At 61.3% G+C, this 12962-nt stretch overlaps 2 protein-coding genes across 2 annotated transcripts; one reads left to right on the top strand and one right to left on the bottom strand.

Annotated features, from left to right (window-relative positions):
* The first annotated feature begins 67 nt into the window (after positions 1–67).
* Positions 68–4953, top strand: CHLRE_17g734677v5 (uncharacterized protein). Its single transcript, XM_043072511.1, has 10 exons — positions 68–1047; positions 1213–1302; positions 1402–1802; positions 1878–2114; positions 2205–2482; positions 2545–2722; positions 2797–2916; positions 2998–3237; positions 3369–3491; positions 3583–4953. Exons 1-10 carry the CDS (start codon positions 162–164, stop codon positions 4171–4173), a joined length of 3144 nt encoding a protein of 1047 aa, XP_042914970.1. The 5' UTR covers positions 68–161; the 3' UTR covers positions 4174–4953.
* Positions 4954–5225: 272 nt separating this feature from the next.
* CHLRE_17g734660v5 (uncharacterized protein) lies at positions 5226–9657 on the bottom strand. Its single transcript, XM_043072510.1, has 8 exons — positions 8905–9657; positions 7993–8630; positions 7844–7883; positions 7642–7744; positions 7486–7556; positions 6612–6762; positions 6463–6531; positions 5226–5783 (listed from the first exon to the last, which is right to left on the bottom strand). Exons 2-8 carry the CDS (start codon positions 8595–8597, stop codon positions 5704–5706), a joined length of 1119 nt encoding a protein of 372 aa, XP_042914969.1. The 5' UTR covers positions 8598–8630; positions 8905–9657; the 3' UTR covers positions 5226–5703.
* Positions 9658–12962: the final 3305 nt, after the last annotated feature.

Genomic DNA, 12962 nt, shown 5'->3' with positions numbered 1-12962 from the left:
CCGCGCTCCCGGCCCACCATCGCCCCCCATCGGACCCCTGCATGACAGCGCCAGCAGGCCCTTTAGTCTGCACGCCTTACCTCTAAACGCTGATCACACGTTATCGCATCCTAAACATTACCCGGGATACTACACCGACTCTCCCGACTAAATGTGTCGTCATGTCTTTCCGCTCAGCCGGGAGTGTCGCTAAGAACAAGAAGTTTTACAAGGGTTTGCTACCTTCCAAGGACGAAAAAGCGCAGCGTAGCAGTAACCCGCAGAGCCGGCGCGGCGGTGCTCAACCTCAGCCGCATTCACGGAAGCGGGCCGCAGACGGGCGCTTCGCAGCAGAGCAGCACCAGCACCAGCAGCTAGAGGACCTCGAGGGTTACGTCGAGGAGACTGTCGAGGGTGCTGCCGGGGACCCGGGTGCTGCCGGGGACTCGGGAGCAGCGCTCAGGGACCACACGCGACAGACACGCAGAGACGCAAAACAGTCCCTCGCCCAAAGCCCACAGCTCACGTCGGCTTACCTGCGGGACTACGCGGATGCTAGTGCTGCTCGTCAGCTGTTGCTGCAGTGCCAAGCAGCAGCAATCACCGGCCTTGTGGAGGCGCGGGGCAGTGAGTGCCCCGAATGCTGCGAGCCTTGCAACCTGACGCACAAGGTGCCGGTGGTGGTCGTCACTTGGGAGCAGCCGGTCATCGTGGCCGTGCCGGTGCTATGGTGCAAGCGCTGCTGCAAGTTCGTCAGCATGCAGCCCACCGTTGTGGATTGCCTGCCGGACACGCCAACATCGTGGGACCTGACCAAACGGGCGGAGGGGCAGATGGTGTTGTGGTGGCACGCCACAACACTCCAGCAGTTCTCCCGCCTATGCTACTCAAGTCGGCATCAGAGCGCAGACGCATTTGCAGCTGCCATGTTGGAGGTATGGCGGTTGAACAGCGTCTGGCCTCTCAGCGACTCAGCGGCAGCGGCAGCTCCGAAGCTGGGCAGGGACAAGCTACGGAAGCGCATGCGCTACGCGCTCAACGCCTACTACCACCTGGATGGCGTAGTACGTGACTATCCGGAGGGCTTGGAGGGCTGGCCCGCCGCTGGCGCAGCCAACGCATGCCCGTGCTGTGGTGATAGCGCACACGCTGCAGCATGCGACCGGGGGCTGGGGGCGGCGGCGGCTGCGGCGGCAGCCGCTGTGCCAATGACTGCTGCCGCCCCTGCTGCAGCGGTGGCGGAGCCAGCTGCGGCACCAGCAGCCACTGCAGACGTGGTTGCAGCTGGCGCGGAGCAAGGCGGAGACACCAGCAGGGAGGGAGGCGGGCGTGACGGGGGCGCGGGTCCACTGCAGGGCAGGGGGCCGGGGGCGGCGGCGGCTGCGGCCGCTGTGCCAATGACTGCTGCCGCCCCTGCCGCAGTGGTGGCGGAGCCAGCTGCGGCACCAGCGGCCACTGCAGACGTGGTTGCAGCTGGCGCGGAGCAAGGCGGAGACACCAGCAGGGAGGGAGGCGGGCGTGACGGCGGCGACGGTCCACTGCAGGGCAGGGGGCCGGGGGCGGCGGCGGCAGTTGCCATCACCATCACTGCCACCGCCTCATCAGCTGCATTTACTGTCATCGCCACCACCGCATCAGGCGCTGAGTCGATGGCGGCAGTAGCAGCTGGTGGTGATGGGCGTCAGGAGGCAGGCAGGGCAGGAAACCTAGGCGGGGAAGGTGGCCCTTCAACTGCAGTGCGGCGTGCAGACGCGGGGCAGCAGCAGGGCGGTGATCCGGCGGCGCCTACACCTGCAAGTGTAGCCGCGCGCCCAGTGCTGATGGTGCGGCTTATCATTCTGCCTCGTAGAGTTGCGGGTGGCTTGCTGCCGCTGCCTGGACGCTGGCTGTCTGTGGAGGATGTGTTGGCGGGACCCGGCTGCATTCATTCCCTGCACTTTGATGGCTGCTTCAAGCTGAACTTGCTGTCCAGGGGCAAGTTTCACTGTCAGCTGTACAAGCAGTGGGAGCGACGGCGCTACTTCCTGCACAACGGGGCGGTGAACGAGGTGGACGGGACCTGGGCGACAGACAACGGCCCGAGTCGTTGCTCCACCTTCCATGCTGACCGCGTGCTGGCGTCGGAGAACAGCAAGGTGTGTAATGCCGGTGTTGCCTTTTGCTCTCCGTTGTCATGTCTGTATTGCCACTGTCCTTTTTGCAAACCAACGTTGTGTTCCATGCAGAACCTGATCACAGGAGCAGGAGCGGTGCTGTGTCGGCACGGCATGCTGATGCGCCTTATGAACCTGTTTACGGGTGAGCGGCACATCTACGCCATTGCAGCCATGTACTCCTTCCTCCGTGTGGGAACAGCGATCCAGTTTTGGTGGTACGACATTGCGTGCCGCTGGAGCAAGTCTCTCGCTAAATGGCTTGCCGAGCCTGGGCGGAGCACCGCTGTAGTGGCGCTGGGCTGTGCCGTGATGTGCCTCATCCAGCCATGGCACCGCTACGCGCACAAGTGAGTTGCGCGCATCACTTTTAGTGCTAGACAAATTGCTCACGGCTTTTCTTCTCATGCAGCTTCGCTTGCCAAAAGGAGTTCGGGCATACCCAACAGCCTGGGGTGGGTCGGGGCACGGGTGAGCCGGCAGAGGTGTTCAACAGCGTGGTGGGGCCGCATGGGGCCGTGACGCGGTACATGGCCCCTGCCAACCGCGAGGCGCACCTGGAGCACGTGTCCCGGCTGTACAGCGATCAGGCAAGCGGGTTGGTTTCGGGCGCAGCCAGCTCCCTGCATTGTGTGTACTCATCGCGTGTTTCCCTTGGTCGTAGGTGCTGCTCGGCTTGCCGGCACGCCTGTGGCGCGCTAGGCGCAAGGCGGCGCTCATCGCGGGAACGATGCGGGAACGCATCGCTCAGCTGGAGGCCGCTCTCGGTGGCAAAAAGGAAGAGGTGAGAGTAATAGGGCGGGCAGTCGTTTGCTCTACTGTGCACGGAGCGCCTTACTCTTAAGCACGGCATGTCTGTGTCCAGGTGCTGGCGCGTATCAAGCAGCAGATCGCACAGCGCACCCAGCGCCCAGAGGCTCCGCTCCCAGCTGAGCCGCTGCCCGCAAGAGCGCAGTATGTGCGCAGCCGTGCGGTGGTGGAGAGGCTACAACGCCTGGACGCGGTGGATGCCCCGGGAGAGGTGCCGCTGGACCTCCTGTACGGTGGTGCGGGCGACCTAACGCTACGACAACGTCCGCAGGTCATCAAGTCCATGAAGGAGCAGGTGGGCGCTACCTTGCGGTAGCGAGCAAATACGGTAGTTGTGGTCTGGTTCATTCTTGTCAGCACCATCAGAGCTCAAGCTCAGTTGGGAGTGTTTTCAGCACCTACACGTGCCCTCGGTCCTCTCCACAGGCCCAGCGCCACGAGCAGGAGCACCCTGACTGGAAGCTGTGGGCGCCTTCTTCGCAGGACTTCCTTGCGGGCCTGCATGCAGTGGCGGCCAGCGACCTGCAAGAGCTGTACGCGGAGATTGAGGTGGGACGTGTGGGGGCATGGGGCATTGCACGGGGCATGGGACCACACGTGCTCTAACGCGTTATCTTACCCTGCACGCATGCGCCCTCAGGCGTCGGTACTGGACTACTACTGCCTGGAACAGCTGATGTCGTCGCTGCAGTCGCGGAAGAAGGAGCAAGGCCTGGTGAAGAAGGAGAAGGACAAGGCCATCGCTAAGATTCGTGAGGCGTGGGACAAGGCCGTGCGGTGGAGCAAGTGGTGCCTTGCGCACCCGGTGGGCGGCACTCCTGACGCTGACGCTGTGATGCAGCGGATAACGGGGCAGGACGGGCGGGGCCGCGGGCCGGATGCCGTGTTCAGCGAAGTGCTGCGCCAGGATTTCCCATGGGGAGTGTGCACCACAGAGGGTCCTAGCCCCCGTGTCGAGGCCACGTTACTGCGGTGCATGCATGAGCTGGCAAGGTGTTCAGAGGAAGAGTTGATCATTGAGAGCGAGGGAGAATGTGCGGTGCAGTACTACAGGAAGCGCGTGGAGTGCTTGAAGCACCATTTGCAGGCGGCAGTAGCTGACTCGTCCCATGCCCTGCTGTTGCGAGAGCACATGAGCGCACACGAGGCAATGCTATCAGCATGGGAGGGCTTTGTGGGCGGTGATGAGCCACCTGTTGACCGCAGCTACCTAGACTTCCAGGACGATTAGGCGCGCCGTGGCATGCCGTTGTACATACTATCGTATGCCTGCTGTTGCCCTGGGAGGCCACGCGTGGTGGTGGGGCTAGGCTGGCGATCAGCAACGCCGCGCGCACGTGTGCAATGAACTGTGGTCAGGAATGTGTATTGAGTGCCCCAACGTCGCGTTGCTGTTGAGAGGCGGGCTGGACAGAAGACGAGGTGGTCCTGGTAGTAAAGGACGTGTGCCTGCTGGGAGCCCCTGCGCGTGGTGTTGCCCTGGGAGGCCACGCGTGGTGGTGGGGCTAGGCTGGCGATCAGCAACGCCGCGCGCACGTGTGCAATGAACTGTGGTCAGGAATGTGTATTGAGTGCCCCAACGTCGCGTTGCTGTTGAGAGGCGGGCTGGACAGAAGACGAGGTGGTCCTGGTAGTAAAGGACGTGTGCCTGCTGGGAGCCCCTGCGCGTGGTGTTGCCCTGGGAGGCCACGCGTGGTGGTGGGGCTAGGCTGGCGATCAGCAACGCCGCGCGCACGTGTGCAATGAACTGTGGTCAGGAATGTGTATTGAGTGCCCCAACGTCGCGTTGCTGTTGAGAGGCGGGCTGGACAGAAGACGAGGTGGTCCTGGTAGTAAAGGACGTGTGCCTGCTGGGAGCCCCTGCGCGTGGTGTTGCCCTGGGAGGCCACGCGTGGTGGTGGGGCTAGGCTGGCGATCAGCAACGCCACGCGCACGTGTGCAATGAACTGTGGTCAGGAATTCGCACAATGATGGCAAACAAAAACGTGTTGTGGCCTTACTACCTGTGCCGCTGCCAATGCGGCTCCACTGCTCTGACTCTGTCCTGCGAGCCCGCCCGCGGAGCTGCGCATTCTATCCCACCCAATCGACAGTGAGCTCGCGGGGCGGCGCTTCCTCCTCCCCTTCCACCTACATCCCCTGTGACTGTCCCTTTTACTAATGTCCACCATCGGGCCCGCGACACCCAATATGGCGCCATCCCTACCCCCCATCCGCCCCACTCCCCATCCACCCATTGCACTCCCCCAGCCGAGAAGCAGCACACTCCAGACCGAGGTCTATATACTGTAGGAACTTAGGCTGAGTTCACACGCACTGGCACGTTCTGCGAACATTGTTGAAGCAGGCGTCGACTCCAGTGCCCGCGTGCTGCTGCAGGATTGATAAATCGGTCAGTGGACTGTCGTCACCGCGTTTGGGTGTAAACTGCAAGTCCCTACCGTGCATGTTCTGCAACCCGGGACCCTACTTGCAAAGCACTTGCGATGCGGACGGGAGACAGGAGACGCTGACGGGAGACGCTGAGCTCTAGCATTACAAGTGTCGCCTGCTCTACACGTATCGCCTGCATTACAAGTGTCGCCTGCTCTCGCCTACGCCTCGCCTACGCCTTGCCACCGCCATCCCTGATGTTAATAAGGCATCATCTTCAGCATTCCTTGTCTCTCTCACGTCCCTTTACCCAATACCAATACAATCAGCATTCCTTGTCTCTTGCGCTCATGGATTTGGATCTAGTGTTCCCCCACCCTCCCCACCCTCAACTGCCCGCCTTCAACTGCCCGCCCGTCTGCCCCAACTTGCTGGCGGGCGCGTCCGGACTGAGCCCCGGCACAGGATCTATTTTGAAAAACGCCACCATAACCAGGTCACCATAATAACTAAAGTCGCTTTAAGTCACAATAAACGGTCTCTGCATTTCAGTGCGCACGCAGCCTCCACAGTTCGGGCCCTCACTCATACCTGCCCAGTTCGGCTGCTATAACGGAGCTGTAGTTTGCCGCCCTGTTAGCCCGTGGCCGGCGTGGTGACGTGTGCGGCGCAGCAGCCCCACGCTCGCCCACATCACCCCCACTGCTGGCCCCGCCGCGCCCACGGCGCCCTTTGCCCGCAGGCTGCCCTGCCGCGCCCTCCACTGCAGCTGGCTCGCCCGCATCACCCCCACCGCTGGCCCCGCCGCCCCCACGGCGCCCTCCTCTGCTCTTGCCCGCAGGCTGCCCTGCCGCGCCCTCCACTGCAGCTGGCTCGCCCGCATCACCCCCACCGCTGGCCCCGCCGCCCCCACGGCGCCCTCCTCTGCTCTTGCCCGCAGGCCGCCCTGCCGCGCCCTCCACTGCAGCTGGCTCGCCTGGGCCACGCTCAGGCTCACCAGCCCCGCGCCCGCCCGCAACACCCCCAGCCCCACCCCCGCTGCTGCTTGGACGTGCCTCTACCCTGCCAGCGGACCCCGCCTCCTCCTCGCCCCCCTCCTCCTGCTCAAACCCGCCAGAGGTGTCGCCCGTCTGCTGGGTCCACTCACCCCCCTCAGAGTCCTGCGCATCCTCCTCCTCCAGGTCGTCGTTGCGTTTGCTCTTGGGGCCACGACGGTCTGTGCACGGTGTTTTCCGCCATGTGTTATGCCACGGATGATAAATATGAACACGCACGGGAACTGGTTTAGAAACCTACCCTGCGTCCAAATTCTTGCAGCCTTGGCCGCCGCCTCCATCTTGTTCCTGGACCAGTCCTTGCCCAGGGCGGCATTGATTGCTGGCCACACCTCCTTGTTCTTCAGGCCCGCCGCCCGCTTTTCCTTGTACGTGGCCACCACCTCCGCCGCCTGCAGAATGCCGCGTACAGGAGATGATCGTGTTAATGAGCAGATGCACCTGCCGCACTGCACAGATGCATGCTCCTATAGTGCTAGGGTTATGGTCAAAGGCGCGCGGCGCAATTCCAAGTCCTGCCCCGTCCTGCCCGCCTGCCCAGGTCCGGCGATGGTGGCCGGCCAGCCTCCAACCCGGCCCCGGACCCCCCACCAAGGCGCACACGCAAAAGTCGAAGGTGGCGGATGCGCCTGCAACTCGCACAGATGCATGCTCCTATAGTGCTAGGGATATGGTCAAAGGCGCGCGGCGCAATTCCAAGTCCTGCCCCGTCCCGCCCGCCTGCCCAGGTCCGGCGATGGTGGCCGGCCAGCCTCCAACCCGGCCCCGGACCCCCCACCAAGGCGCACACGCAAAAGTCGAAGGTGGCGCATGCGCCTGCAACTCGCACAGATGCATGCTCCTATAGTGCTAGGGATATGGTAAAAGGCGCGCGGCGCAATTCCAAGTCCTGCCCCGTCCCGCCCGCCTGCCCAGGTCCGGCGATGGTGGCCGGCCAGCCTCCAACCCGGCCCCGGACCCCCCACCAAGGCGCACACGCAAAAGTCGAAGGTGGCGGATGCGCCTGCAACTCGCACAGATGCATGCTCCTATAGTGCTAGGGTTATGGTCAAAGGCGCGCGGCGCAATTCCAAGTCCTGCCCCGTCCCGCCCGCCTGCCCATATGTTTGACTCACCTCCGCATCTGTCAGCTGCCTACGGCTCTTGCTGCCAGGCTTGGGCTGCTTGTTCCCGCGCTGCGGCGCCTCTACACCGCGGGAATGAGTGACAAAAGGTGTGAGGAAAAGTAACGGGCAGTGAGCATGAGAGCGTCTTCCTTTTCCATGCCATACCTGTGCCCAGCTCGATGTTGTTGTCCTCATCACTGGCAGCCGTCACTCCGCGTGCAGTTGCCTGCCGCATGTCCCGAGCTCCAGCCGCCTGCATTCCACCCTCCTGTGAAGAGATGCGTTAGCACAAGCGCAACACAGAGGTACACGCTCATTGGCCAGCATGCGTGCACATGCAGACACATGCAAACACATGCAGGCACACCTTCCTCTGCTTGGCCGCTGCTTCACGCTCGGCCACCGCCCTGTAAGTTGTTTGCAGATACATCACCTTTGATTCAACTTGCCAAACGTGCAATATGCCGACATTCGTGTATGCCGGCAAGCAGTCCCTCTGATCCCCCGCCCGCGCACCTCTCGTAGTCCGCCTTGAAGGCGGGGTCGTGATTACACGCCCACTCAACCACGGCCGTGTGGATCGCGACGGTGCCGTGCACGTGCCCACTGGCATAGCACACCAGGGGCAGGCCATCCGGCCACCTGAGGTACACCCGGGCAGCGTGGCAGGAGCCGCCGCACTTGCAGCCCCCGCCGGAGTACTGCCACGTCTTCCACTCGCCCCGTTCCAGGCGCCCCTTGTTGCAGAGCAAGCTGGAGACCAAGCCCCCTAGACGCAGTGGCAGCTTGGCGCCTGGGCTGGTGCCCTCACCGCTGTCGCCGTCTTCTCCGCCTCCGCCAGCCCCACCACCCTCACCCTCGCCCTCGCCAACCTCCGTGCCTCCACCCTCGCTGTCGCCCTGGCCCTCCCCGCCCTCCCCGCCCTCCCCGTTCACAGCTGCACCACCCTCGCTCTGGTACTCTCGTAGGGCGGAGAGTACGAGCTGCGCACCCCTCCTAGCCCAGAACCGGATGAACTTGTTGGTAGGCAGGGAGGTGATGGGGCTGTCCTCGTCCAGGCTAGCCATGGCAGCCAGCTTGGCCTTGTACTGCGGAAACTTCTTGACTCTGACGCCATGCATGGCTTCCAGGAACTCGACGATTATGTCCTTGACCTGCGTTCAGCACACAAACGGTTGTCGACCTTCCATCACACACACCCCGGGTCTTGCTGTTGGTCGCCCGTGTCTCCCTGTCCCCTCCAGCCTCCCTGCGTCTCCCCATCCCTCCAGCCCGCCCTCCCGGATCGCCCTCTTGTCCACGAACATACCTCTTGACAGTTGCACCAGCCACTGAGGTTCACCTGGAACCTCGCGCCCAGTGTGGGGTACGTGGTCAGGGTGATGCTGCCCGGCGGAAGGCAGGCATCCTCCTCCACCGTGCGCTCACCGCTGATGAAGCGGGTGTGTTGTTCGTCAACCTCCTTGTTAAAAAGTTTAAGCTTCAGACGGCAGTTATGGCTGACGCTGGCGGCAAGCGATTTAGGTGCCTACGCAAAATGTTGCAAGGCGAAGTTCAGGCGCCTTTTCCATACGCATGAATGGGCGCATCATTCAAGAGAAACAACAAGACTTGCCATGACGCTTAGGCCCAGAGCTTGCGGGTCCACATCCGTCGCCGGAAGCGCGGTGTAGTATCCCGGGTAATGTTTTAGGATGCGATTAAGTGTGATCAGCGTATAGAGATGAGGCGTGCAGACTACAGCGCCTGCTCGCGTGTGCAAAGGGCCATGCAGGGGTCTGATGGGGGGCGATGGTGGGCCGGGAGCGCGGGGAACTTCTCTCGCGGCTTCCGGGCATGCATTTTGAGCTATTTGCATGTGGATTTGCAACTTTCGATATAGTTACGATTTGCGTGGGACCGCCCCATTCACCTAAGAAGCGGGCCTATTGGCCGCCCCACCCGCTGGTAAATTGCGAGTGGGGCGCGCGTCCTAGCTGGTATGTAAGTACGGGCATTTGCGTAAAGGTTTTGTACTATGCGTATCAAGTCCTGGGGTATCCCCAGGTCCCACATAATTTCCAGTAGGCGGTCATGTGATATGGTGTTGAAGGCGCTTGAGAAGTCTGCGTACAGGCCCGTAGATATCCTGGTTGGTCAGTCCGGCGTCTTCTAGGGCGTGAACGAGGTTTAAGGTCTGACGTTCCGTGTTACGGTAGCGTAGGAAGCCTTCTTGGGTTTCACTGAACAGGTCCAGGTCGTGTGATATGTCAGAGATGGCCACCCACGCGGGTACCACTCCGGCAAGTCCCTAGGGACTGCGTGTGTCCAATGCCCTAGACTGCCGAAATGTTATCATGTGACATATAATAAGGTCCCTGAATGATTTCCGGGCATAAACTCGAGCGGGAGCCGAAGTCGAAATGCTAAATGTCGCGCTCGCCAGGACTTACTGGAATTCGCCCTACGCTGTCCGGATGACATATATAGGTGAACCTTAGTGGACGGCAATAGATACAGGCCCAAAATACCGCCTATGCGAGATATGGGCTCTGGTCAATTTCGCGACTTGAGCCCTGACCAACATGTTTTGTCCTCTGCCGAGCGCTAATGTCCACTAATGATGTAAGTTATGTACCTGCAAAAAGGCGGCGTCTAAATACTGCGGTAGGATTTGCCTCGGGCGACTCCCAGAGCCCTCCGAGCGTGCGGGTTTGGCTTGGAGCACGCACCCCCCCGGACAATTGTGCACATAACTTTTTGATGCCGACTCTTTTTACAGTGGCGATTGCGTAACCTGCATACACTGTGCGTACGCTATCCGTCACGCTATCACGCTTTTAGTTTTCACGACGAAAATATTTGCGTGTCCCATTGCACACCCCATGCACGGCTGCAGCCGTACGGCCTTTCAGGTCGCCTCCTCGTAGCTCCGCACCATAGTAGCCGTAGGTATGCTGGCGGTCTTGTCAGATGATACCTGTTGGGTCTACCAGGCTGTCAAAGTTTGGACACAGCAAAAGACCAGAGTGGTACCCGCGTGTGGCCACCGTGATGAGACTAGTCCAGAGCTTATACGTGGTGTTGGCCAGGGCAATAGGGCGGTAGTTCTTAAGCAGGAGGGGGTCTCCAGGTTTGGGGAGCAGGACAGTCTCGCTGGCAGTCCACGAGGCAGGTGTGTGGGCCCTGACCCACATTAGGATAAGTAGGTTGTGGAGTGCCGTGCGCAAGGGTGTCGGTAGGGCGCGTAGTAGCTCGTTTGGAATGCCGTCGGGTCCCGGGGATTTGTTTCTGCTTAGGTGGTCTATGCATGTGTCAAAATTGGCGCTGTCGGAGATGCTTGGTAGCAGTGCGTGGCTAGTCGGGCTACATGTACTGTGCAGTTTGAAAGTGTCGGGTGCGGTTCTGTTGCTGGGGTCAAAAGGGTACCTGGTGTTCGGATGTCTGTCTTCGGGTTTATAGTTCCCGGTGCGCGGCCCAGTGATGGTGGCCCCTTGGTCCTGGAAATATGTATGGATGGCCTCCAAGATGGATGCTTTGTCCGTACAGTGTGCTTTGGTGTGGGGGTGTAGGACGGCGGGGATACCACGGGCCTGTTCTTGATTGGAGAAGATGTCTTTGTGTGCTTGTTTAGCTCTCGTGGCTAGTTTGTGTTGGAAGCGGGCTCTGGATTTTTGTACCTCTGATTGTGTTAGCTTTTTGAGGGTTTGGCGTAGTGTGCTTCCAACATGCTTGATTTTGTTGATGAGGTCGGATACGGTTTGGTTGGGCGGTGGCGGTCTGGGGCCTCGGGTGGGGGTTGGGGTTGTGGGTTCGCCCTCTGTCGGAGGACAGGAGTTGGGTTGTGGCGGGGTTGCCGCTCCCGTGGCGGCATTTCCGGGTGTGTGTAGGGTGTCGTTGTCTGCGATGGCCGCTCGGAGTTGCCGTAGTTCCTCGTGTGCCCGACATATCTTCTTGCTAATCCGCCGGGGGGCGAAGGCGCCGGTCCGCGGCGGTTTCCTGGGGCACATATCCACGAGGATGTTCAAGCCGTCTTTGAGTATGTCGTGGAATAATAATAATAATTCAAACGCCGGCCCATGGGGCCTGGCGTGGATTATCGGGGTAAGGTGGCTAGGGCGAGGAGGCCCATCCCCCTCGCGCTGCCACCTCACCACGCACTCCGAGGAGGTGTGGGGGAGCCGTGGCTCACCTGCCTCTCGGTTTGAGTTCCTGCTCGGTTACTCGGCGCATTTTGATAATGCCGCCCGCACTGTTCACAGCGTGTGTGTGGAGCCGCTCTCCGCATACTCGTGCGGCTGTGTGGGTCACCCCAAGTTGAGAGGTGAGCAGCTTAGTGAGGTTGCAAGGGATGGCCCCAGTCACTCCGAGCGCAAGGCGAGTATGTCGTGGAGTTGTCCTGCCAGTGCGTCGAGGTTCGGGGCTTGGACGGTGGGGTCTCTTCTTAGTTGGGTGTCAAGCTCGGTGGCGTTGGTGGCTCCGGTAGTGTAGCGATCGAGGTGGTCTCGGATAGCGGTGGAGGCCGGTTGGAGAGCAGCAGCGCGGTTGGCTATGGGTGAGGCAAGTGTGTGTTCAATTTTTGTTCTTACAGCCTCCAGGGTGGAGGTGGGGATAGGTAGCACCACTTGTGGCCAGGGCCCCGTTGGGGGTTGTGTGGTATTGCCCGTGCGGTTGCCCGTGGGTGCAGTCCATAGGCGCATGGGAAAGGTGGGAAGGTGGATGTGGACTGAGGAATGGTCGAATAGCCCGCCACTGGGTTGGACTTTGAGTGTTGGCGTATTTCCGCCTGGCTCCATTGCGGCAGCTGCTAGGGCGTTCGACGTGTGCTGGCAGATGAGGATATCATCGATGCGGCTGATGGCTTTAGGGTGACCGTCACGTGTTTGGTAGTATGTCATACTGGTGGTGCCGTTCGGCTCGGTGATGCGTTGCAGCCGGTGGGATGAGACAAACCGTGCATGGTGTCTGTCAGCGTCATCGAGGGGCCCTGTCCGGTCTGCTGCGGTCAGTACGGCGTTGAAGTCGCCACCGATTAGGACGTGCTCGCCTGCAGCGGCCGCTGATTTTAATGCGGAGGTGCAGTAGGTGTATATGCGGCGGCGTGTGGGCATGTCTTCGGGGCAGTATACGCCTAGTATATGCAGGGGGATGCTGTGTGGTGTGCGGATAGTGCAGTGGGCCAGGTGGCCTAGGAGGTTGGGTGGGGTTGGGGGTATGTGGAGGTGTCCGCCTGAGTGGTACCGTGCAGAGACCGCCATGCATCAGTACGCCGGCTGATCGCCGTTTGTAGTGCTCGGTCCCTGGTTTGGTCGAGGTGATGGTGCGGTAGGCCAGGTTTTCGAGTCGGAGGCAGTCTTTCAGCCAGCGCGTGCGCGGGCCTAGCTTTGTTTCGGTCAGGATCACAATATCTGCGTCCCATTCCCGCAGGTGGCACACGGTGGACAGGAGGTTGGTGCTCAGCCCGCGCACATTGTGTGTGACAACATGCAGCCAGCTGGCGGCGGGTT

This window comes from Chlamydomonas reinhardtii, chromosome 17 (genome assembly GCF_000002595.2).
Source record: "Chlamydomonas reinhardtii strain CC-503 cw92 mt+ chromosome 17, whole genome shotgun sequence".
Classification (NCBI taxonomy): Eukaryota; Viridiplantae; Chlorophyta; class Chlorophyceae; order Chlamydomonadales; family Chlamydomonadaceae; genus Chlamydomonas; species Chlamydomonas reinhardtii.
The sequence above is the reverse complement of the archived record's forward strand: the minus strand, read 5'-3'. Positions and strand labels throughout refer to the sequence as shown.